Genomic DNA, 26,168 nt, shown 5'->3' with positions numbered 1-26,168 from the left:
GATATTTCATATTGGGAAACGGATCTGAAATACACAAAAAGGGTGTCAAAAAAAGTCCCACAACAACAAATTGCTTGTTTTTTTTTTCTCCTGCTATGACCAATACACTCTACAATCTGAATTAATGCTTAAGTTTGTTTTTCCATCCTAAAGAAAATGCAGGGCTGTGAAAAATAATTTATTCTCTTCTAGATTTCTTCTGAAAGGGAAGGAAGAAAATGGCTGCACACAGATTGAATCACCATAGATCTTTAGCTTTACCTCAAACCCTCAAGCGACTCCTCCATTCCACCTGGTTGAAAGCCTTCTCTACATCTAGACACAGGATGGCCAAAAAAATAACACATAATGTCCATCTCATGCCTAACATTAAAGAAAGGGAATGGATTTGGAATGACGCTCATCTGATTTGTGTGAATAATGAATTCTATACACTCGTTTGACCTTTTTTGCATGCGTTTTCATGAGTAACTTAAAATCTAAGCTGACCATGGAAATTAGGCAAAGGATCAGTCAACTTGCAACCAAATCTGGATTCAAATTGATTTATTTCCTAAAAGCATAAAGAAATACAAACAATAAAGCGTCGGTGGTGACGTTGTTAGGAGTTTGCCCTGTGTAATTAGTAGATCACTGGTTTGATTCCCGGTTCGCTCGTCCTCAGGCAAAACACTTCATCACCTTTGAGTCGATGGCGCAAAATTCCCTTCTGTCAGATCGGCCCAGAGCAGCTAGAGCTACAGACCAGCAGCTCACCTCAGCAGTGTATGAATGAGCTCTTGGAGGTTTCAATTGGAGATTAAATTGATTATTATTGTAGTACTACATTCAACAAGTCAAGTGCAGTTAAAACCAAAGGTAAAAAAAAAGACCTAAATTATTGTTCTTCACAATATTACAATAAATCAGACAAAATGTTCCTGTTTTAGGACAGTTCAAATTGAGACAATCTTTTTGTTAATTATCAAAATAATAATTTATATGCCATAAGATTACAATGCTGATTAACAATTTCATACAAGCCTAATGTTGCCATGACTTTTTAAGGCACAGCTGTGGGCGTATTTCAAGGCCTCAAATGCTGCTTAGTTTGCAACATCATAGTCCATAGTCCAAAAGAAAAGAAAAAAAATTCAGGCAAACGTAGAAGAGACTCGTATGTCCAGAAGTCTGGAGTGTTGAAGGCGCCACGTTGATCTGTTTGAATCATTATAGTCTAGCATAAACGCAGTGAGAGTCCAGCTGTCATACAGTCCAGGTTGGTTTTACTAAAACGGGTGTGTCGTGGTTGAAAATGTGGTTATGAATTCCAAATTGGTTCTAAAGGCAATTTGATGAAAGATATGCAAACATTTGAGTTTAAATAAAGTAAAATATCTTTAAAAATGTCCTCTGGTTACTGTGGCATTTAGAACGTAGAAATAACATTGATAATCCCCACTGACCTAAACCAGGACAGGTTTTGTCTGATCTACTGTTGCACCATAAAAACATCACCTCCAACTTGATAAACACAACAAATACCACCACCGTTAATACGACCTAAATGTAAAATAACTTACTACACTGTAAAAATAAATACCAGCACCAAACCGTTCAGATCTGATCAACGCTAAAAATGTTGTAGAATCACTTATAAACATTGTTTTTCCTTTACCATCACCCTTTAAACAACGCAGTGCTTTGTACGACCATTTAAAACGTTAATCTTTAGTTTGACCGTCTTAACCGAGAAGAAGGTAAGGCAGTTTTCTAGTCAATGTAGTGCATTTCAATAGCAAAGACCAGACCACATCAACATGCACTTTATGATGTGATAATATAAAACAGTGATTTAAAAACCTTTTCTCCTGAGTCCCCCCAATGGTTTCCATACACTTTCTGGGTCCCCCCCTGTGGATTACAATAGACTTTGGTCTGATTGACGGGGCAGGGGCAAAGCGAGACTCGTACAGACTCCCTGTTATAGTCTTCTTCCACCCCCACAACGCCTCTCCCACACAGTGTTCATCGTTGTTTTTTTATTTTTAATTTTTTTCATTCATCCCGCGCCCTCCCTGCAGTGGCACGGTGCCCCCATTAGGGGGCGTGCCCAACAGTTTGGGAACCTCTGATATAAAAGGAGTGAAGAGGGTTTTTTTTTTTTTTAAGTTAGGTTTAATCATTGGGGTTTGTTTATATGTAGTGTATCGCTTGACCCAACCAAATTCTGCAGACTGAATGAAACTGGACTGGATGGAGTTGATGGGATGGAGTAACTGGATTTGTGAAATGGAACTGCGATTGAATTGATTTTGTACAAGGCCCTTCAGTTCTTGTGTTGTGAACTGAATAAAGAAACTAAAACTGAAATCAACCCAGCTGTGAAAGTGGAGGCTTGTAAAGACGAGTTAAGAGGTTGAATTTTCAGAGTGGAGGTTTCACCTTTCTTGAACCTGGAGATGGAACACTTTGTTTTATCTTAGATTAAATTATCACTAGTTGTATTTGCATCAAAAACGTGCAAAAAACTTTATCTATATTCCGCTAATGTCGAAAAAACCCAATTGTGCAATTATGGTCTCTTCATTTCGTGAGAAACTCGATTAAAATCACACCTTCTGCAATAACTCTGAGGAATCTGGATTGATACGAGTTACAACAACATTTAATTTCCCTTTGGGATCAATTACCGGTAAGTATTTTTGAATTTGAATACTCACACTACTTCCTTTCATTTTCTTCATGGTTTGTACCGGTGGCAACATCCGGTTGTTGATCACGTAAGGCGTGAAAAAGTGTTTCCATTTGCAGTTTTGCAAAATAAAGCAATTTTGATGCAGCCAAAAAACTTAATTTCCTCATACTAGTGCCAATTTTTTTTTACATTTTTTATCAAGAATCAAGTTCTTCAAATTTGGCGTATGTTCATTACTCAAATTTTAATTGAAATGTCAAATTGCAAAGTTGTACGGTCAATAGAGGCGCAACTTCTGTCATTTTGGGGTTTATTTGTTGTCGATTTCCAGTTATACACTTAAATGCTTTGTGTTGCTGCCATGTGATTGGCTCAATTATTAAATGGACTTGAGCAAAGGTACCTTAAAGGAGGACTGTTGCGCGTAAATGAGACGTCATGCCTCCACTTTTCTTGAATATATGAATTTATGAGTTGCATGTTTGGTGGGGAGAGAGGAAAAGGAAGCCTGAGGTGAGTATAAATGATGTGTATGAGGGAGTGGAGTGATATGAAATGCAGTTGATGTGTGGCATTGCTTTTTGGTTTAAAACATTAAAATATCTAAGTCATTTATATATGGGGTGATGGTTTAGAAAGTCATACATTCAATAAGTAAGAAAAGAAAAAACAAATCCCAGACAGTTAATTTCCATTAGGAAGATATAGCTTCCATTAGGTTTCATGGACATTCCACTTTGGCTCAATAAGTGCAATTAATCATTTTACTTTTGTTTAAACCAAGAAATCTGGAACATTTCCTTCATATGTTCTCCTTAAAAAAATCTATAAAATGGAACAGTAATTCAACAGGCCATAATTTAATGCGTCCGTTTCCTGGATGGGAGGGACCTGCAGCAGAAACTGGTCCCAGTCCGGACCGTGAAGAGGCAACTGGGTCTGGAAGTGGTTCCAGAACCTGAAGGCCAAAATGAAACAAAAAAAAAAGTTATGGATTTAGAAGAAATAAAAGCTATATAATACAAATTTGTTTTTCTTTTTTTTTCCCTGTGTGTTTATACTTGTGGTGGTAGGTGTCGGGATCTCGGCTGATGCGGTTCTGAAAGCCGATGTACAGGTCATCCCAGAGGCCGCCGTGCAGAACCACGTACCTCATCACGCCGATTCTGTTTTTAACCTTTAAGTTAAACACAGAGAAACTTTAGGCTTTTCCTGACAGTCATTCAAAACATGATTGATAAAATATACATCTTTGAAACCTTTCAACATTGAAGTTTAATACCTTCAATATGTCTATGAGTGGATATGTATATGATAAAAGCCTTTATTAGCAGCAGGTACAGAGTTAATATTATCTTAGCTGCAGTAAACAATGTTCAGACAAATCATACCTTGGAGAATCGGCGAGGAATTTCAACAGGATATCTAAAATGGCTACACAAAACATTCCTACATTGTTATATTAACTGCTTATGTCTTTAGAAGAAGATTAGGTATTTTTACTGTTTTCTCAAATGAACAACATCCATGTATTATGGATAGGCAATGGACTAATAACTGACTAACATTACATTGTATTCAAGTGACAAAGCACACAAAAACCCAACAAGCAGGTAAATTGATGAGCAGGATATCAATTTACATCTGACTTATTCTGCGTAAGTCCAGTTGCCTTCAATTTAAGCTTGATCTATCAGATCTTACTTAAAGGACATCTTTGTGTGATTTGGTATCAATGATCATATGAGGGGTTCCTCAAGGATCTGTTTTCAGGCCACTTTTAGTCAACATCAGCATTATTTCATTATTACAGAGCGCAGCAACATCAATTATTCCATTATCTATTGTCTGCTGTTTGTGTTCCTATGACGTCATTGAGTCCATCGTCCAAAATATTGGATGAATGGGTCAGAAACTCTTCTAGGCAAATGCAGAAGATGTTAGGTTAGAAATCCTCAATTAAATCAGTTATGAAGAGATTTTGTTTACATCCTCATGCTACAAATCTGCAGTTGATGCGAAACAGACACAAATGTAAACATTCTTCATTTCTCTCAGAAATAAAAGCAGCCAATCACAAAGCAGCTGCTTTCACAAAGCAGCTGCAGTCCGGGAGTGTGATTTATTTTCCTTGGCGCGGATTGGCTGTACCACCAAGAGCAGAGACGAGCAACTCTGGATGTTAGCTTCTGGAGTAGTGCAAAAGCGGTTTGCCTACTATTACAATAGGCAGACACAGTTTCAAATGATTTTAGGTAGCTGCGGTTCTCTTACTCATGCTTATTTTGAGTTCTAAAAATATGTTCAGTTCCTTTTTGCTGCTTCACCTCCCATGAGATTAACTTACCTCGATGTAGAAGTGCTCTCTGTCTGGTCTTGTGGAAGGAAATGACAAATCCAGAAAATCCACCAGATAGTCGTAGCCATTACTCATTGGTTTAAAGCTGTCATCTGTTTCAATCATCTAAATGAAAGGTTAACAGTGAAGATAAATAAAATGTCAGTTTCAAATATTTTAAGTTTGGATATCAAAGGGATCAAGAGTAAAGGCATCATATCTCGCAACCAAAAATATAGAAGAAAATCAAGCAATCCAGCAGCCATGAAAAAAAAAAACAATGATTGAGGAAGAGCCAAGAGTTTCTGTGACAGGTTTTGAAGAAGATTAGAGTTGAATCCTTCTGTTCAAATAATATTTACCCGCACCACCAGGTTGTAGTTTTGAAAGCCTGCCCAGCTGTAATAAAACTGGATCCAGCTCTCATGCTTAAATATCTCACTGCTGATGGCGCTGTTGAGCTCATCCACATACAAGTCAAACTCCCAGCTGTCCTTGTAGATTTTGGCATTGGCTGGAGGATCAGTAATGGCCTCACTGGAATTGATCACAGCAAAGGAAGCAGTGAAGGAAAACTTCAAACTACAAAGGTTTGAGATGTAGCGGTTTTAACCATGCTTGGTTTCCACAGCTTTTCAGCTTAGTTTCAAAATTTCTCACTGGGTACTTCCCCCTAACAGAAATGGACAAAAATGGTTTCAGAATGTAAAACTTCTCAAAAATACACAAGGACTATCTTAACTAATACAAGGTTTCCCCTTGCTAAGCCCGGTGATCGGGCTCTAGGGCAGACATTTATCTATCGTCCCGTCGTGTTCTTGAGTTGAATATTTAAAGTTGACAGGAAATTTGAAAATATCACTTGATAATTATGTGTTATCAAAATATTGGAAGATTAATACCTGAACACCAACTATAACGTCTTAAAAAATTCAAACATTTTAAAAAGACTTTACAAAAATAAGCAATGCTAAGTCTGGTGGGGGCACAAGTAAAGCCTGGTGGTCCGCCAGGCTTATATTGCACTGGGAAACCCTGAAATGTGAAATTTGAAGGCGACTGGCTGAAAAATAAAGAAGGTCGAATACAAATGTATGAACTGTATTTTTCAGATTTCAGCATCACAACTTCACGTGACTAATGTTGGACTCTAGATGACGCCTCACTTGAAATACTTTAATCTGGCCTAATTGCAGGTCACAGCCTAACCTTTATGTTGTACTTTATGTACCATCTTAAGTTGACATTTGAAGCTTATCTCAAGCTCTCTCAGCCAATCGCTGTCTTTTCTCATTTCAACTCTTGATGTAGTTTTTAGAAAGGTTACGGTAAAGTCACCCTACCATCACCTGAAAGTTAATTATTTATCCTTGTTCCTGGCTTGAAGAGCCAATGCTTCTGCCCAACATGAAAACACACGCCCAGAACCTGTAATGCAGATTCTGGCCACAACTGCATTGCACAAATCAACTTTGAGTCATGGTCCACCTGCTTGTGGGGTCTTTCAGTGCGAGGCCGAGGTCCAGCACAGCGCCGGGTTTGGGAGTCCATGTCTTGGTGTCTGGTGAAAGCTGATTGATGAGTGCGTTGAGGTTCTCTGCACTGTTCTTGATGTTTGTATCCTTAATGTACCTTCACCCATTCAGAAGAGAGAAAAAACATATTGGAAGGTCAAAGTTTACAACAAACTGCTTGGTTTATCTATACGGTTCATTATCTTTGAGATAAAGAGCTTCTCGAGCTGCATCTGCTGTGACCTCAGGACAGTAGAATGTTTTAAGGCCCCCAGTGCGTCAATCATTGATACTGTGCAACTCCTATCTAATGCGCTGTGTAAACTCAACTTGTCTGATGGATGAGCTTCCACAAAATATCCAGCAAAGGGACAGTAGATCCTCGGCTGTAGGGATTTGACCAGCGTGGCTTTGTAGTTCAGTAACTTCTTCCTTTCGTTTTTGATGAACTCTGCCTTCCATGAATCTGAGAATGAGGAAGCATCACCATTGGTACAATGTCAGCAGTGTCGTGCACAGCAAAAACATTTTTGGCTTTATGATTTGTTCTGTTGGGTAGTTAAAGGTGGCTAATAACAAAACAATCATCACACCGAACTCTGTTTAGGTCTGCTTTATTTGGACCAATGTTGGAGGGTTCTGGACGCACCTTCATTACACAAATCACATATTGTCACAGAAACCCCAGACTCTCACAGAGACCCTCGTGTATTTATACTCAAATCTGTCTAAGTGTGCGTGTGTGTGTGTGTGATGTTCTCAACCGGTCAAGTTCTTTCTTTGGTTGATGCAGATCTCTTGACTCGTGTTTGCTGAAACAATAAGAGTTTTCTGGAATTGTCCACAGCTGGGACCTTACAACAGCTGGCTACATGGGTGTTTACAACAGCTTAGTGATTGTTATACCACAGTTCTCCAAATCCAAATTCCTTCCCCACTTTTAGATCAGAATGACATTACATTTGATACACTACATTTCTTTTTGATAAAAACATACCTTAGTGCAACATAATGTTGTTTGGCAACTATTAAGATAATTTTATTTCTCTACGGTTTCACATTTTGCTGATTCGTGCTATTGCTGTAACATCTTTGATCTGTGAAAGGTGTTCCCCAAGGCTCTCTGTTAGTCCCACTGTGCTTTCTATTCTTCTACTTGAGTCTTTATCAATAAAACGTCTCTGTAAAAACATTTTGTTGCCAGGAACAAAATGTTACTGAGTGACTGTTGTTCACTCAAAATTTAATGTGGGCAAAGACACTTTGCTTGTCCATCAATTGAAGTAACATTACCAACAGTAATGTTCAGAACAAGATCAATCAATCTCATACACTGCAAGAAAGAATTGCCTTTTGGTGTAAACACAGTCCGTTTGGGCTTTCTTTCTTTCCTTTTATTTATATATATATATATATATATATATATATATATATATATATATCTACGAGAGGACCACAGCAACCTCCCGGAACAAGCCCCGGTAACCATCACTGTGGCAGATGTCCAAGACAGAGTCTCGGGTATGAAAAACTGGACAGCACCAGGACCTGACATGATCCATGCCTACTGGCTTAAGAAACTCACTGCCCTCCATGAGCGACTGGCAGCTCAACTGAACCAGCTGCTACAAAATGGGACTCACCCTGAATGGTTAACTGAAGGGCGCACAATCCTGATACAGAAGGAACCCTCGAAGGGTTCAGTCCCATCCAACTATCGGCCAATAACCTGTCTCTCTACAACATGGAAGCTCATGTCAGGCATCATAGCGGCTAAGATAAGCAGGCACATGGATAAATACATGAGCAAGGCACAGAAGGGCATAGGCATAAATAGCAGAGGAGCCAAACACCAACTCCTTGTAGACCACACAGTTGCCCGAGACTGCAAAACCCGACACACCAACCTGTGTACCGCTTGGATTGATTACAAGAAAGCCTATGACTCAATGCCACACACTTGGATCATTGAATGCTTAGAGATGTACAACATCAATAGGACTCTAAGAACCTTCATTGCAAACTCGATGAGGCTGTGGAAAACCACCCTTGAAGCCAACTGCAAACCACTTGCACAAGTGTCCATCAAATGTGGCATATACCAAGGAGATGCTCTGTCCCCACTGCTGTTCTGCATAGGCCTGAACCCTCTCAGCCAAATCATCAACAAGACTGGCTACGGATACCGACTCAAGAATGGGGCCACGATCAGTCACCTCCTCTACATGGATGACATCAAGCTGTACGCCAAGAGCGAGCGAGACATCGACTCACTGATCCACACCACCAGGATCTACAGCACTGACATTGGGATGTCATTCGGACTAGAGAAGTGTGGTCGGATGGTTACAAAGAGAGGGAAGGTCGCCCACACAGAAGGGGTCTCACTCCGAGAAGGAACAATAGCAGACATAGAGCACAGCTACAAGTACCTGGGAATACCACAAGCAAATGGCAACCTCGATGAGGTCACAAGGAAAGGAGCCACAGCCAAATACCTCCAACGAATAAGGCAAGTCCTGAGAAGCCAGCTCAATGGCAAGAACAAGATCCGTGCAATAAACAGCTATGCCTTACCAGTAATCGGATACCCTGCCGGAATAATTAGCTGGCCAATGGAAGAGATGAAGGCCACGGATGTTAAGACTAGGAAGCTACTAACCATGCATGGAGGGTTCCACCCCAAATCCAGCACCCTGAGACTGTACACGAGCCGTAAGGAAGGAGGCAGAGGACTAGTGAGTGTGAGAGCCACTGTCCAGGATGAAACATCCAAGATCCATAAATACATCAAGGACAAAGCCTCAACGGACGATGTGCTCAGCGAATGTCTCAGGCAATGGGGAACAGAAGACAAGGTGCTGGAAGTACCATCATGGGAGGACAAGCCCCTACATGGGATGTACCACCGACAAATAACTGAAGTGGCTGATGTCAGGAAAACCTACCAATGGCTGGAGAAAGCTGGACTCAAGGACAGCACAGAGGCTCTCATCCTGGCCGCCCAGGAACAGGCCCTAAACACCAGAGCAATAGAGGCTCAGATCTACCACACCAGAGAAGACCCAAGGTGTAGGTTGTGCAAGGAGGCCCCTGAGACAGTCCAGCACATAATAGCAGGGTGCAAGATGCTGGCAGGGAAAGCGTACATGGAACGACATAACCAAGTGGCGGGCATAGTGTACAGGAACATCTGTGCAGAATATGGACTGGAAGCCCCGAGATCAAAGTGGGGAACACCCCCAAAAGTGGTGGAGAATGACCGAGCTAAGATCCTGTGGGACTTCCAGATCCAGACAGACAAGATGGTAATGGCGAACCAACCGGACATTGTGGTGGTGGATAAAGAACAGAGGAAAGCCGTTGTGGTGGATGTAGCAATACCAAGTGACTACAACATCAGGAAAAAGGAGCATGAGAAATTGGAGAAATACCAGGGCCTCAGGGAGGAACTGGAAAAGACCTGGAAGGTGAAGACCACAGTGGTGCCTGTGGTCATTGGGGCCCTCGGGGCAGTCACCCCCAAACTGGAGCAGTGGCTCAAACAGATCCCAGGAACAACATCAGACATCTCAGTCCAGAAATGTGCAGTTCTAGGCACAGCCAAGATACTGCGCAGAACCCTCAAGCTCCCAGGCCTCTGGTAGAGGACCCGAGCTCAGAGGATGAAACAGACCACCCGCGGAGGGTGAGAAGGGAATTATTATATAAATAAAGAACCAACTATATTTTCTGGGCAGCACTGTACAGTGTTAAGCTCACCACTGTATTTCCCTCCGTGAAATGTCATGGGGAATCCAGACGCACCACCAGCAAAATCACTCATCATCAGGTCCACTTTTTCTGGTAGTCTGCCCCCATTTGGTCTGGTGCAGTCCACCGTGTTCAGGATCATGTGACCTGCAAAAAAAAAAAAATGGAATGCACTTTTTAAAAGAGAGAAAATCTTGTCAGATAGTGTTTTACAAAGGTAAAATTTTCTGTACCCTTATAGTCAACAATGATACAGGTGTCCATTTCAGGATGGACACCGTCCATCAGAATCATAAACCTCAGATTATTGTCAACCTGTAAAAGCAAAAGCACAAGAAAAGCAGATCAGCAAGGACTAATCAAAACAGTCAACTACCTTTCATGATAAAAACTGATTTTGATAAGCAGTGTAGAAAAAACAACTTACATTTTGCCAGACACCAAAAGGAGTGACTCTGATATTGGTCAGCTTGACCTTGCTCTGCTCCAAATTCCTGTTGTATTAAGGCAGAAAGGGGGGGAAATGTATGGTGAGTGAAGAAGTTTTTCTAATAATTTACATTACAAAAATATGTGCTGAGAATTTATGGATGGACCTAACATGCATGCATTTATTCATTTATTTATTTTTATTTAATTTCTTTTGTAATTGCAAAAAAATTGATAGATTAATTCTAACAAAATGTTTAATTACAAAAGCTCTAATCACCAGCAATTAAAAAAATTGTATATTTTATTCTTAGACTGCTTGTGTGGATAGGTAAAAAATAAAAAAATAAAAAAATAAGCAATATCTGGTACTTTCTGTTAGATTATAACTAAATTGATGGAAAAGCACACATCATGATTTAGGAATGAATGCTGTTTTCAAGCATTTTATTCATCACCAGCAACTGTTTTCTCCACATAAAAATAGTAAAACCAGATTTTACATTCTTCATAAAATGAAGGAAATGGAAAACATCATTCATCTTGGATGTCTTTTGATGATTTTTTGCAAAATAAACGCTATGAAGATGTTTTATATCGCCCATAAACTTATCCCAATCTGGTCAAGGAAGCATAATAGGTCACCTTTAACATTTCTCTTTGTGTTGAAATCATAGGTCAATAAATGAAACTACATCACTGTCATTTTACTAACCAGAAGACCGGTCTGGATGTGTCACCAACGTATATGGGAACGTCTGGCCTCCGTTCTGACAACACCTTCAGAGTGGGATAACTGGAAGAGAAGCAGAATAGATTTGTTAAAACCACAATTTAGACGCTTATTGTTGATGTGTATTTGATATTAGTGGTCAAAATCACTGACTACCATCAGTATAATTTGCCATTCTTACTAAAAGTTTATTACTTGAAACACTAATGACGCTCGTGGAGTGGCCGCCCAAATGCTATTGAAACGTTGTACTCTTCTGTTGAAGATGAACTGCTTTCATCTCATCTTTGCATTTCTTCAGTGAACTGTACAACTCTCACACAGCAGCACAGAACTTCAGATGGAAGGCAGAGATTTTATTTATGGACGACAAAGTGTTGTAAACATTGAGGAAAAACGTCTAAATTTCTCCGCTCTATCAGTTCAACCGCTTTACTCAGTTGAACTTACTGACATGATACAAATGTCAAACAGAACAAAACCGTCACTGGGGAAACATTTGTCTGTAGCAGTCAAAAGGAAGTCAGTCAGAGCTGATGGGAAGAAAGATGTGGTTAGGTGGTGTTGGGCAACGGTTTAAATAAAAACATGTTCATGTGTTAGAGTGGCCTAATCAAAATCCAGGCCCCAAACCAACTGGAAGCTTGTTCAGAGATTCTTCTTATCCAATCTTAAGCTTTTATCAGAAGAATTGGTGGTAATTTCAGTGTCTAGATATCCAGAGCTGTTTTTAAAATAAAAGGCAGTTCTACAAAATAATAACTCCAGGAAGTGGCAAATTTTAAAGTCTTAATCTGAAAAGAAAATTGTTAACAAGTAGTGAAAACTACTAAGACACGATTTGTGTCATTCAAGATGTGAACAGTAATAGCGTGTAACCAAGCTTTCATCACAAGTAGAATCTCATCGATCCAGAGACTTTTACTTATAAACCGGACTGTGCTGCAGCCAAATCAGCTCTGACAGAAAGTGACCCAAATCCTGTTTGTTCAATCGAGTCCAATAGAATTTGAAAACTGGATACTTTTCTTTTAACACAGCAAACATACAAAAAAATATCTTTTTGAAATTTTGGGTCTGTGCCAAACAAACCCAAACAAAAGAAATTGGACTACTTTGCTTGATTTCAGTTGTTTTGACATGATTCTGGCTGGGGAAAAGTTTGGACACCCCTGCTCTGATATATCTGGACATGGGAACAGGGAATGCTTCCAAAGTCTACCTTAGGTGGTCGGAGTGCAGGTGGCTGATGTAGATGAGATCTGCGGCACAGAGTCGGTCCAGGCAGTCTGCCGGCGGCTCGTGGAGAAGCCACCAGCCGCGAGCGAAGGCGGGACCCTTCAGCCAGGGGTCAAACAGGAAGTGCTTCTGTCCCAGCTGCAGCTGCATGCAGGCGTGGGTGAGGTATGTTATCTGGAAGGGAAGATTAAAGTTTTTATTCCTTTAGGACTAGGTTTTTCTTGTTTTTTTCTCAAAGTGTAGAAAGACAAAGCTCCTACTTTAACTTCTCCTTCCTGGAGCTCCAGAGGCTCTCTGGGGTCAGTCAGCCAGGGGTCAATGGGGCTCAGCTCAACCAGCTGCATCCCTCCGTCATCCAACATTTCAACTTCTGTGAATGTAAAAAACAAAAGCCACTCTTTTACAAGTTTTCTGCTAAACTTTTAGCAAAATAATCTTAAACTGGCTGATTAATTTTTAAAATGACAATCAAAGAATACCCTGCACAGGTTGTCAAGTCTTCACAGATCAACAAAGAGAAAAACAGGTAAATGTGGGCAGTAGCAAAGTACATTTACTTAAAACAGTCTTTGAGAATTTTTTTTTTTTTTTTTTAAACTCGATACTTTTTACTTCACTACGTTTCTCTTCCACTGGCGTCATTTGTGTATTTTGTTTATTTTGTTCCACCAACACGCAATAAAATTACAAACTACACCCACTGTACAGCAGGTGGCGATATGCAGCTTTGAACCAGTTTCCAGAGGAATCATTCTTGTCCTACGAGGTGTTGCCTTACAGATGGTGACGTGAATGAATAACGCTTGAAACTGCAAAGAGTCTGAGCGTCAAGAAAAGCTAGGAAAGACTGAGACAAATTTGTTGTTGTTGATAATCTAGGACCTGTCCAAATTGGTAGAAAATATTCCCAAATATTCCTGACTACCCTCAAAAACCTCAAAAATACAAGTATTTTTGATAGCACATACTCCAGTAGTTTTGATCTAAGTAATAAACTGACAAAACTACTTTTACTTCTTACTGGAGTCCATTATTTGACTAGTAGGGTAATTTGACTCGAGTAAGAAGAGACGAGGTAACTCAATATGGAAGACATACTGTCTCCATGCTGTGATTCAAACTGTATTTATGTTTTTTCTGTGTTCGTCTTTTGATATTAGTTTTTATTTTATTTCCTGGTGGCAGTCAGACACCTGGTGGAAGCCAAACACTTGACTTCGTGAGTGTCTTTTGAAATCGGAGAAGTTTTAGTTTGGCTTCTGTTTCCATCACACAATTCAAAGAACCATTCAGCATCTAAGCAAATATGATTCAGCTGGTGCTTGCATGTGTCACTAAATTATAACTTTTCAATGCGACTGTCAATTCACAAACAAGCCACTGATGACTTAATTACCGATGCAAATAGAATGCGGCGACCTCATCTTACCGAGCTCGTCCTGCAGGAAGCTGTCGGGCGGGTTCACGTATTTCATCGACGACACGTTTAGCTTCCAGTTGTGCTTGGTGCATTTCACCGTCCTGTGAGAACAGCAGCTGGAATTACTTGTCTTGTCATCTCAACTCTGCTGTTTCGTTCTGGAAAAATGGCCTCACCTGCCGTCCAGGTCTTCTATGTCCTTGATGAACAGCCCTCCTTGGTGTTTGCACTGATTCTTGCAGGCTTTGAAGCCGCCGCTGCTCTTGTAGATGATGTAACATCTCCCATCTTCTGGGTTTTTCTTGAAGCTCACTCCGTCTTTGAGCGAATCCACCTCTTTAGCGTTCAAAGACAGCACCACCTTGGACGTCTGGGCCTCCATTTTCCCTAAGAACAAAAAATTAATTTGATAGTCGAGGAGAAATTTGGCGGGGAAACAATTGTTTTGTTTTGGTGACCATTTAAAAAAAATCTATTTTACTTGTGGTTGAAATCATTGCAAGGGCCACACTTTGGACACCCCTGATCTGGACTTTGACTAGGTCTTTCCAATAACTGAATACGCTTTGATTGAAACAATCCTATTGAAGCTCCCAATGGAATTTTTGTTGTTTTTTTTCTGGGCAATATGTGCCTTCTGACCAGGTTGGTACAACACAGGAGGTGGTAGAAGGCAAAATGTGCATTTGCATGTGTTAATGGGATTAGAGAAATGGGTGATAAAGAAGCAGAGGTGTCATAATCAAGTCTAGCCATAAAGGTTGTAGCCTGAATCAAGGACTTTAGTGATGTTTAGGTTTAAGAGCAGTTTATTTTAGGTGTCATCAAAACTTATCTTTTGTCTCTATCAAGAGAGCTTGTAACAAGATGCTTTTTATAAGCTCCTTTACAACTCATCTTCTCTTTTGATTGCTGTTGAGCTGCATTTGCACTAAGAGATAAACAGGAAATGATTCTTCCAAAACAAAAACATCACACCTCAGACAGGAAGTTAAAATTAAGAACAAGAGAAGCAGGGGCCTTCTAAGGTACTATAAGTCACTGGTACATTGTCGTTAACATCTCAATGTACTTCCCAGATACTGCAAAATGTTATATTTAATTTTGACCTTTTTGTCATGTTTATTTTGTATAATTATTGACAAGATGTGGAACAACAAAAGAGTAACGTGAATGAATCAGCTGTCAGATCAACACGTTATAATACTGACTTCCACTGTTCATTTGTCAGATTAAAGTTATTTATTTGAGGACCCCAGTCTCCCCAATCTTGGAAAAGTGTAGTTTTGTTCCCCCATAAAAAACTCACTAAAGAAATTTTTGTACTGACACAGTATCGATATGAAAAGCAAAAGAAACAAAGAACGAAATAAATGCGCCGTTCATCTAAGAAAAAAATAAGGCTGAATTTTTAGGTCCCCCCCAATAATTAGAGCAACAACAGGATGCTGAATGGCCAGGGGCGGATCTAGAAAAATATTTATGGGGTGGCAAGAGGGTAGCAGGGATTTTTTCAGGGGTGGCAGCATATGCCAGTATGTGCATATATATATATATATATATATATATATATATATATATATATATATATATATATATAGAAAAATAGAACGTCTCATTCTCACTTTTAGCTTACACAGACCTAACATTGGACTTAATTTACTTGATTTACTTGTTGCAAAATGTTTTAACTTGCATTCATGTAGCACTGAGGATTAAATATCATTTCTCAATATAGTATAGTTAATTATTTTTATGTCTTTCATACTCCTGCTAATTGATATGTATTACTGGATTGGACAGCGCCTATTAGTCACTATGTGATTCATCGAGTTATGTCCAGAAAACCATTTTATCCCAATTCAGGACGAGCAGAAATCTGTCACAAAAATATTTGTAGCGCCATCATTTGTTATCAGATATAGCTCATCTATTAAATGAGCTAATCAACCACCGCTGTGCTCACGCGAAAACTTATTAATAATGACAATATAGACATCAAGCCAGACGGCATAATGCAACAGACTGAATGTTCTGTTTTGGGTTTTTTGCTACTATTTTGTGTGGGAAATGTTTGTTTTTTGGTATTGATTCCCCTGATCGGTAATCTCTGCTCTATCTGCTCGTTGAGCTGTTGTCTGTCGGTTGCCATGGCAACGGGTCATGTAAAGCCGACGCACAGAGCGAGAAAAGGCAGAATAGAAGTGGTGTTTTTTTCACCTGTTTATCAGCTTTACTGTACCTTTGTTGTGGCGCACTGTCTGCAGCCGCTGCAATTCCTAAAATTTAAACAAGCGACAAAACTGAACTAATCATCAAACTACGGCTTCTACAGCATATTTAAAATAAAACCAATATGCGATAAATTTGCCCCTTCTTGCATCTTGACAGAACTAACAGAAACAAAATTGTTTATAGATCATAACTGGATTACTTCAAACCTAAAGACCAGGAGATTTTCTCACTTTTATTTTTACCTCACTTTTCTTCACCTCCAAGTTGAACTAGGGCAAAATGCCCCCGTTCGACCCCAAGGACATTAGCAGTATTCTACAACGACTTCAGTTTTTAGAAACAAAGATTCAACGGCTGGAGGTGAACTTTGAGATCAACGCTACCTGTGGATATGAAACAACTCTTCCTCAAATCAGCGGAGAGGTCGTACAGCCCGCACCAAACAGCTCACCCTGGATCGCTCAGGGAGCCAAGCCAAAACAAAAGTCTCACACTGCAGATCCCATGAGACGACTAACGGGGAGAACCCCTCACCTGGATGAATCAGCGTGGCCAGCTCTGAGCAGAAACCCACCTTCAACCTCAACACCTGCTCCGCCAAAGAATAGCAAACAAGCAGCTGGAACCAAAACGACTACACCGAGCCCACTCCCAAGGACAAAGCGACCAGCCAGAGCCTCAAAACATCCTGACTCCGTGGGAATCCCACTGAAAAACAGATTTTCTGCACTTCAGCACGAGCCTCTGAGTGAAAACCCACCTTCAAACATCAGCAATGAGGCTAAACCAACGCATCCACCGCACAAAGCTCCGAAGGACAAAGTGACCACCAGGAAAATGAAAGGTATGCCAAGAGTGCTTATTGTTGGAGATGAGGCAGTAAATGGAATCAGTCATGTTTGCAATCCCAAGAAAACGAGAGTGGTTTCTTTTCTTGGTGACACTGTATCTGATTTGACCCGCAAAGTGCTCTCTCTAACCACTGATCAGCCAAACATGGAGACTTTAGTTGTGCATGTTGGAGCCAACGATCTGGCAAAGCAAAAATCCGAGATTCTGAAAAAGGACTTTAATATTCTTCTGGACACTATGGGAAAATTAAAAATGAAGTTATTTCTCAGTGGTCCAATTCCATCGCCTCAATGGGGAGACGAAAAACATTCCAGGCTGCTTATGTTAAACAAATGGCTGATTAAAACCTGCTCTGCCAGCTCAGTGACCTTCATCGATAACCTCTGGATCTACTGGCAGCGCTTTCACCTCTTTGGAAGAGGAGGACGCAATCTTAACAAACACGGAATAAGGCTGCTCACTGCAAACATTTTTCATTTTATCAACAAGAACAACAATGTGACCATCGCTTCAGAAGAACAGGCTCAAGGATGTCTGACTAGGATGGAGCCCTCCGCATATCAAGAACAAACTATTCCAATACAAACTGATAAAACATCGGCTGTGAACAGAATGACTGGTTCCCCTCCTCCTTCCCCCATCCCACATCTTTCCCCCCTCCCTTCTCCATCCACCCTTCTTTCTCTTTCCCCCCTCCCTCTCTGCTCCTACACTCACTCACAAGATCAGAGTTTATTAGAAAGTGACCCACTAAAGGGAGTCGGGCTTCACCTGAGCCGCCTGAAAATGCTGGTGGAGAATTCAGGTCAGAGAGAAAGACGGACGGACTCTTTCTCGTCCCAGCTGGATAGTATGGATCAACAGGTTCGCCTCGGCACAACTCTCACTTCATCTAAGCCACCTGCCTCTGACCTCCATGAAGATCCAGCACTCCGCATTTCTGAGGTCTGAGACCGGGGTCCAGATATTATCCTTACACCCGTCTTCCTCCAGAATGTGTCTGGCCCCCCAACATTGCGTAGCAGGACAATACCTGTCCGGATCACTACAAGAACAGTTACAAAAAACAGAAATACAAAAAACAGTGGTCTTAATTCAAACCTCAGACTGATCCCCTGTCTAAAGGAACCTCAGACTGAAGAGCTTTCAGCCTCCGAGTCACTTAAACTGGCTCTTTTAAATACCAGATCTCTCTGTTCTAAAGCTCTATTAATTAATGATTTCATCACTGAGCATAATATTGATGTTTTATTTCTGACAGAAACATGGCTGAATGACAATAATGAAGCAATCGTACTAATTGAATCAACGCCTCCTACGTACAATTTTTTAAGTGAAAATAGAAAACACAAAAAAGGCGGAGGCGTGGCTTCAATATTTAAGAATACCATAAACTGTAGTAAAATCTCTTTGGGTAATTTTATGTCTTTTGAATATCTTGGAATCGAGGTAAAAGGCCACAAACGAACTTTGACACTAACTCTATACAAAACACCAACATATGTGGAAAATTTCTTTGCGGACTTGAATGAGCTTCTATCTCTCATATGTATTGATTACGATTGTTTGATAATTGTCGGTGATTTCAACATTCATGTTGACAACCCCCAAGACCGAGGGGCTAAAAAGCTCTGTAATATATTAGAGAGTTTTGGTTTAACACAACATGTCAAACAACAACACACACTCAGGGACACACACTGGACCTGGTTATCAGTAAGGGTGTGAATATTTCCAATGTCTCTGTAACTGATATTGCCCTGTCGGATCATTTTGCTGTTATCTTTGATAGTTCTTTATCCGTTAACCCACTTGGACAAACAGCTACTATCACAACACGTACTTTCACAGAAAACACAGCAGAAACATTTAATCAAATCTACTCTTCTTCCTCACTCTTAAGTTATAGTGACGTAGATAAGTTGGTGGATGATTTTCAGTGCAAACTTTCAGATATCATTGATTACATTGCCCCCACTAAAGTGAAGGTTGTGACTGGTAGGAAGAAATCTCCATGGAGAAATGCACAAGTAGTTCAATCTGCAAGACAACTCTGCCGTAGGGCCGAACGGAAATGGCGTAAAGGTCAACTGCACGTTTATTATGACATCTACAAGGAAAGACTACGTAACTATCACACAACACTAAAACATGCCAGAGAAGCTTTCTTTGCAGATGTCATAAACAAAAACATTAACAATGCTCGAGCATTATTTGCCACTGTTGACAGGCTCACAAATCCTCCAATGACGTTGCCACCTGAACTTCAATCTATTGCCGCCTGTAACAAGTTTTCTAGTTTCTTTTCAGAGAAAATTCAAAAGATCAGAGGATTAATCTGCACATCCACTCCAAAGACAGTACCAGTGCTGTGCCCAAACAAAACAAATGCAGGAAAAATGACCCAATTTCTACTACTAAATTATAAAACCCTAGAAGAAATTATAAGTCAATTAAGCTCCAGTTCCTGCTGTCTGGATGTCCTACCCACACATTTCTTTAAGAAAGTCCTGCCTGTTGTTGCTACTGATCTGATCCAAATAGTAAACTCATCGCTCTCTTCAGGTGTTTTCCCCCAGGCTTTGAAAACAGCAGTTATCAAACCACTGATAAAAAAGAACAATCTGGACAAATCACTACTGCAGAATTACAGGCCGATCTCCAACCTCCCATTCATCAGCAAAATTATTGAAAAAGCTGTTTTTAAACAATTAAATAACTTCCTAACAATAACAAACTGCTTTGACTCCTTCCAGTCTGGTTTTCGTGCTCACCACAGCACGGAGACGGCCCTTGTAAAAGTGTTCAATGACATCCATATAAATACAGACTGTGGGAGAACCACAGTGCTGGTTCTGTTGGACCTCAGTGCAGCTTTCGACACTGTTGACGACGACATTTTACTGAATCGACTGGAGAGTTGGGTCGGACTCTCCGGTCCAGTGCTCAACTGGTTTGAATCTTACATAAAGAACAGGGATTTCTTTGTTTCAATTGGAAACTTCTCATCAGAGAGGTCTAAGGTCACATGTGGGGTACCCCAAGGTTCAATCCTAGGACCCCTTCTTTTCAATATTTATATGCTCCCACTGGCAAAGATTATAACAGGACATAGGATTAGCTACCACAATTATGCGGATGATACACAGCTCTACATCACGATGTCACCAGGTGACTCTGAACCCATCCAATCACTGAACAGATGCTTAGAACAGATCAATGTGTGGATGTGCCAAAACTTTCTCCAGCTAAACAGAAACAAAACTGAAGTTATTATCTTTGGACCTAAAGATGAGCGAACTAGAATCAATGCACAGCTTCAGTTATTACAACTAAAAACCAGCGATCAGGCCCGAAACCTGGGAGTAGTGATGGACTCTGACCTGAACCTTCAGAGCCACATTAAGACAGTCACAAAGTCGGCCTTCTATCACCTGAAGAACATCTCCAGGATTAGAGGACTTATGTCTCAGCACGATCTAGAGAAACTCATCCATGCGTTTATCTTTAGCTGCATTGATTACTGCAACAGCGTCTTCACAGGTCTGACTAATAAATCAATCAAACAGCTGCAGCTGATCCAGAACGCTGCTGCTCGGGTTCTCACTAAAACCAGGAAGATAGAGCACATAACACCAGTTTTAAAGTCCCTACACTGGCTCCCTGTAGCTCAGAGAATAGACTTTAAAATACTGATGTTAGTTTATAAATCTCTGAACGGTTTAGCACCACAATACCTTAAAGATCTGTTATTACTGTACCAACCATCTAGACCCCTCAGATCTTCTGGTTCTGGTCTGCTCCGCATCCCCAGAACCAGAACCAGACGAGGAGAAGCAGCATTCAGTTTCTACGCACCACAGATTTGGAACAAACTTCCAGAAAACTGTAAAACAGCTGAAACACTGGGTGCCTTTAAATCTCAACTTAAAACCCACCTGTTTAGAGTTGCTTATGGCTAAATTAGGATTAGAGTGCCGGTTTTGATGTCTTCCATGTTTTTATGTCTTTAATGTTTTTAATTTTTTCTTTTTTCTTTTCGACGTTTCAATGACGTAATGTTTTTTGTTTTTTTTGTTTTTATTTTTATTTTGTTTTTATTTTATTTTTTATTTTTTTTAAATCTCTCTCTTTCTCACTGATTATTTCTGTTTTTATTTTAATTATGTAAAGCACTTTGAAATGCCTTGCTGCTGAAATGTGCTATACAAATAAAATTTGATTGATTGATTGATTGATTTGTATCACAGAGAATTTATCAAACATCAGTTTTCTCCTCTTTATTTTAAGTCGTATTTAAACAGCTGCTCTACTGATGACTTGGTGTGCAGGTTGACCGGTTTTAGTGCTAATGGAACCAAAACACACCGAACTGCACAGCACATGTTAAGGTTATCAAAGTCAATAGAAAGTTAGCAACTGTTAGGCTAGAATACCTGACCCACTGCTCACTTGTTCAATGTTTTTTTTAAGTTAAAACTTTTTCCTCACCTGTTAAATCTAAAGCCCTTGTCATCTAATTCATAGGGCTGCCACCCCATGCTACCCCAGTAGATCCGCCCCTGCCAACGGCACAGGCTCAGTCAGATCCGCTGAAGAGAGGAGTTAGCTGTGGCTCTGCAGCACAAACAGAAAAACTTATAGTTGAACTTATATTTCAAAAATGTGAAAGGCAGCATCCTGAGGTCAGGGCATGGTGACAGTTTTTTTTCAGTTTCTTGCAAGCTTGACATGCTATCAGTTGGCAGTTAAGCAAACTTTAAACTGTTCTCTCTCCTCTGCAGATTAAATTGTCATTCTGTGGAACTAGATAACAGATCGTTTTTCCCAAGAAGTAAACATAAAACCAGTTGGGTACACATTTGAGTTTCCTAATCTTGCAGCTGTTGACAGTGTTTTTTTTTGTGTGTGTGTTTTTAAGCCTGCGACATGCTTGCATGTAAAAACATTTAAATGTAAAAGCGGGAAACTCCACATTAAAATTTCCTGCATGGAATCGTGTATTTTCCAAGATGGAAGCCTTTCTCCAAAATGGAATATCTTTCTCGAGGAATCATAGCAGACACCGAAGTTTTTCTGGACTTTTCATTTGTACTTTACCGACAACCCAAAATCAACAGGTTTTTGAACTTCAAAATGCCCAGTAAGAATAATAATAATAATAATAATTAATAATAAAAATCCAATTGCATATTTAATGTTAAATAGCTCTCTATTAGTTTTAATATATTTTTAGGTCTATGTTAGAACTGACCAAACATGTCTGAATTTTCTAGCATGTCCACTCTTAAAAATATTCACATCTTCCCCCCAGGCCCCCTGCGCCCAACCTTTGAATACGTTTCTTTATCTCTAAATTAAATTAATTAGAAATGTCTTCATAGCCCTTCCCAGATTGATGGACAGCAACAATTGCTGTTGTTGTCCCTCTTTGATGTAGCAGATAAAACACACTTGTCTGCCTTAAGGCGACATTTGCTTGATCTCTTTGGTAAACTTGTCCAAATGCAAACACATTTGACACAAAGTGCTGCTGTGATACTTTGAGCTATTCTACTGATTATTGCAGAAGCAATAAAAAGGCAGTTTTGTGATTATTCCTGTGTTGACCTGTAGAGGTGAAGAACCCAAAATGATCCCGTGTTTGACCTCAAAATGCCCAATAAAGATTAATTTTTACATCCCGTTTGTAGCCTCACTGCACTTTAACCTTGCTTTGAGAGTTTTTAGTTAAACAACATCTTCCTCATCATTACTTTGTTTTTACATGACTTATTTAGACATAGAGGTAACAGTCATTTTTCCTCTTAACAAGGTTTATCTATAAACAATTAAAAAATTATTTAAAATGGTTTGATGACCAACTCATCCTTAAAAGCGTGCCACCACTTTAACTTTGATTGCCTGAAATAATCGAATGTTCAAGTTTTGCCACTAATTTAGCATCTTACTTTTTGAAAGTAAATTCAATTTCTCATAAACTACAAAAAAAAAAAACCAAAGCGGCAAATGACACCAAACGTTGAAATATCAAACTTAAGCTATTTTTGACAAACTTATTTGAACTGCTATTACGAAAACACCTTTGGTAAATCTTAACGTTTGCAACCAGGAAGTCACACAAAAAAATAATCCTAATGTTTTATTTTTTAAGATAAAAGACAATAAAAGATAACGTTTAGGGCCGCTGATAGACTTAGCTAGGTTGTTTATTCAAGATGATCCAAAGATGGCGGGGAGTGTCTGAAGAGCTGGTGTGTGTGATAAGTTTAAACATTCATTGACTGGAGGAGGAACAATTCAATGAATACACCAACATGACATAAACAGTTTTTCATTGTATATACAGAAGTATTCTTTTATGGAGGTGAAAAATCTATAATATTGTGAGGCATGAAATTATCAATTGGGAGGGGGAGAGAGAAAGGGGCTGCGCGCGTGCGTGCTGTCTGCTCAGGAGGAAATATACAGGTGTGTCGGTTAAGATGCTTTTTTTATTATCTCGCCGCTGTAGTTCAGTCGGTTAATTCTGAGTTAGATTTCGGAAGGAAGCCAAACAAATGCAGGTTAATGCAGCGGAATGGCCCTATCGGCGCGTGCCCGGTGGGCTGTCGGAGCGCGTGCTGCTCCTATGAAATACACTGCGTGTGTTGTATTTCAGAAATGTGAACAAACCTGACTCAAGATTATATTTTTTTAAGGGAGTGAGATAAGTTAAGAAAAATAGCTGATAATTTTCGGACCGAGCTGTAAAATAGAAGAATGCGCTCTCGGTAGAAAATTAATATTTTAAGAGTTTTCTTCTACCAATAGTAGAAAAAGTTAAACAGACAAAAGTCAGTGCGCTCCCGTGCCTTATTCCTTTCACTTTCTAAAAAACGTCATCACATGTAATGCGTTTAAGGCTAAAAACGTCAACCCCGGTGATTTTGCGTGAATTAGCCTACTTTACAAATTTTACGAGCATTTTTTCCCCCTTTCCCCCCACCAACTTATTAAAAATAAACTAAAGGAACAACACCGCGACTATACAGTCATTTATTTCTGTTCTATTTATATATCATTATTTCATAAGACTGCTCTGTCAGACTTTTAAAGTTTGATTAATAAATGCAGGATAAGATATAAATAGGTTTTGATTGTAGTACTGCGGCATTAATTACCCTGCTGCTACATAAAAAACCCCACAAAACCCTTAACTGTAAAAGTTGAAGCTTTAGTGCATATGTTATTATCTTAAGAACATGTCTGTCCGGTCCATACCTTCAACAGGTTGCGGTTTATCCTCCACAGGAGACTCGGTAAGGTGTGTTTCTCTCCTCGGGACTCGGGAGTCAACGCGGCGACTGAAGATGTATCCAGGAGGAGAGGCTAGCAAACCGCAGAGCAGCTCCCGTCACGAAGAAGAAACGCCCTGCTTGTTGGCTTCCGATAAACGCACAGCCGGCATTTATTCATACAAATAGGACTACTTTTTATTTAAAAGAAAATAGATACATATTTGTTTACAGAAGAAAAATTATTTTATTTCTCAAAGTACACCATTTATTAGCTGAAAAATGTCCCAGCAGCTGATTGGTAGGGGGGTTTTTTTGTGTTTTTTTTTTTTTTTTTTTACTGATCGGCACTTTGTGTCTAAATCAGTGTTTCTCAACCTTTTTCAGCCCAGCGCCCCCATAGCCCTTATCCAGGTCCCTCACCGCCCCCCACCAAAGAATTTGCAGGCTACTTTGCACTGACTATTATTATATCATTAATATTACTATCACTATTGTAGATGTTTTGATTTTTATACTTGTTTCTGTATTTATCATCAAAAATTATTTCCCAGAGAACAAAAAAGTCATGGGAATAGAAATTATTTTCACAGGCGTCTACGAAAAATGCAATGAACATTCAGTTAAAATTGGTTGGCCTAACAGCAGCCAATCAGAGTGGATAAAATATTCTTATTTTGTGCCATTTTCTAGTTGTTAAATCTTCCACAAAATGACCAGAAAAAAGATGTTCAACAGGCCAGTTTAAACTTTGAACTATTTTAAAAACGACTGAGCTCTGGAACATTAAAACATGGACAGAACTGTAACTACATTAGTCATAGCTCTTCTTCGCTTCAGTGTTTCTGTGGGTTTTTGGAGGTGCAGCTCTGTGCTGCCTTCAGGAGAATGGGACATCAGAGTATCATCCATAAAACTTCACCCACATGGCATTTATTGTGCAAACCAGAGCTTTCAGTGGAAAAACAAAAGTTCCAGATCCTTTTAATGCCATACAAATATGAGACAGAAACATGGATTATATCTTTATATAGATCTGTCTATTGATTTATAGATTGATAGTTTTACTGGACAGAAATTACAAAGAACAAATCTGGTTCTTAATCAAATCCTAATGAGTCAAAATCAAAGTGTCATGGAGTCATCAGCCTCATGACATTAACACTGACATGAAAAATAATATTGAAGAAATAAATATATCAAATCTAATTAAAAACATAAATAAGTGATCAGTTCTTTACTGTTATGGTCCAAGATATATTTATTCTCGGTACTAGATATGGTCTCAACAAACCCATGGCACTTCAACAATATTATGTTACCTTTTATCTGGAAATAGTGTCTGTTTATTCTTGCCATACAGTCCTCTGTATTAATTATTGCTCTAAAGGTCTTGCCATACCAGTTTATTCCTCTGCATTTACTTCAGTCTCTTAGTTTATTCTTGAATTTTGTTCTTCATTCATTTCCATTTACTTTTATCCTCTCTTGGTTTATTGCTATGCTCACTTTAGTTTTTTTTTCCTGTTGCTAGATTTATTTTATCGTTTATTGACGGTCATCATCAGTAATCTCATCACCTGCTGCGCCGTCATGATGTGTTTCACATCATGTGTTGATTTTTTTCACTGTTCAGCGTCGGATTCTCTGTTTTTGTGCCATAATTCACATCTAGTTCGTCGCTCCGTTTTATGTCCCGCT

General features: G+C 39.5%; 1 protein-coding gene across 2 annotated transcripts; it reads right to left on the bottom strand.

The window, feature by feature from the left end:
• Window positions 1–529: 529 nt before the first annotated feature.
• On the bottom strand, window positions 530–24,732 carry cmah (cytidine monophospho-N-acetylneuraminic acid hydroxylase). Of its 2 annotated transcripts, XM_008401378.3 has the most exons (16): window positions 24,454–24,732; window positions 21,682–21,807; window positions 14,280–14,490; window positions 14,113–14,204; window positions 12,944–13,053; window positions 12,667–12,857; window positions 11,427–11,507; window positions 10,710–10,776; window positions 10,516–10,597; window positions 10,292–10,429; window positions 6,860–6,995; window positions 6,504–6,647; window positions 5,378–5,552; window positions 5,025–5,141; window positions 3,739–3,854; window positions 530–3,635 (listed from the first exon to the last, which is right to left on the bottom strand). In XM_008401378.3, the coding sequence occupies exons 2-16, from the start codon at window positions 21,704–21,706 to the stop codon at window positions 3,503–3,505; spliced, it is 1,818 nt and encodes a 605-aa protein (XP_008399600.1). In that variant the 5' UTR covers window positions 21,707–21,807; window positions 24,454–24,732; the 3' UTR covers window positions 530–3,502. The 2 variants fall into 2 exon arrangements, with proteins under 2 accessions (XP_008399600.1, XP_008399601.1); XM_008401379.3 differs by lacking the exon at window positions 21,682–21,807 and having other exon boundaries at window positions 24,454–24,731.
• Window positions 24,733–26,168: the final 1,436 nt, after the last annotated feature.

Source organism: Poecilia reticulata, chromosome 23 (genome assembly GCF_904066995.2).
Source record: "Poecilia reticulata chromosome 23, P_reticulata-male-v2, whole genome shotgun sequence".
NCBI lineage: Eukaryota > Metazoa > Chordata > Actinopteri > Cyprinodontiformes > Poeciliidae > Poecilia > Poecilia reticulata.
This window is presented reverse-complemented; position numbering and strand designations above follow the sequence as displayed.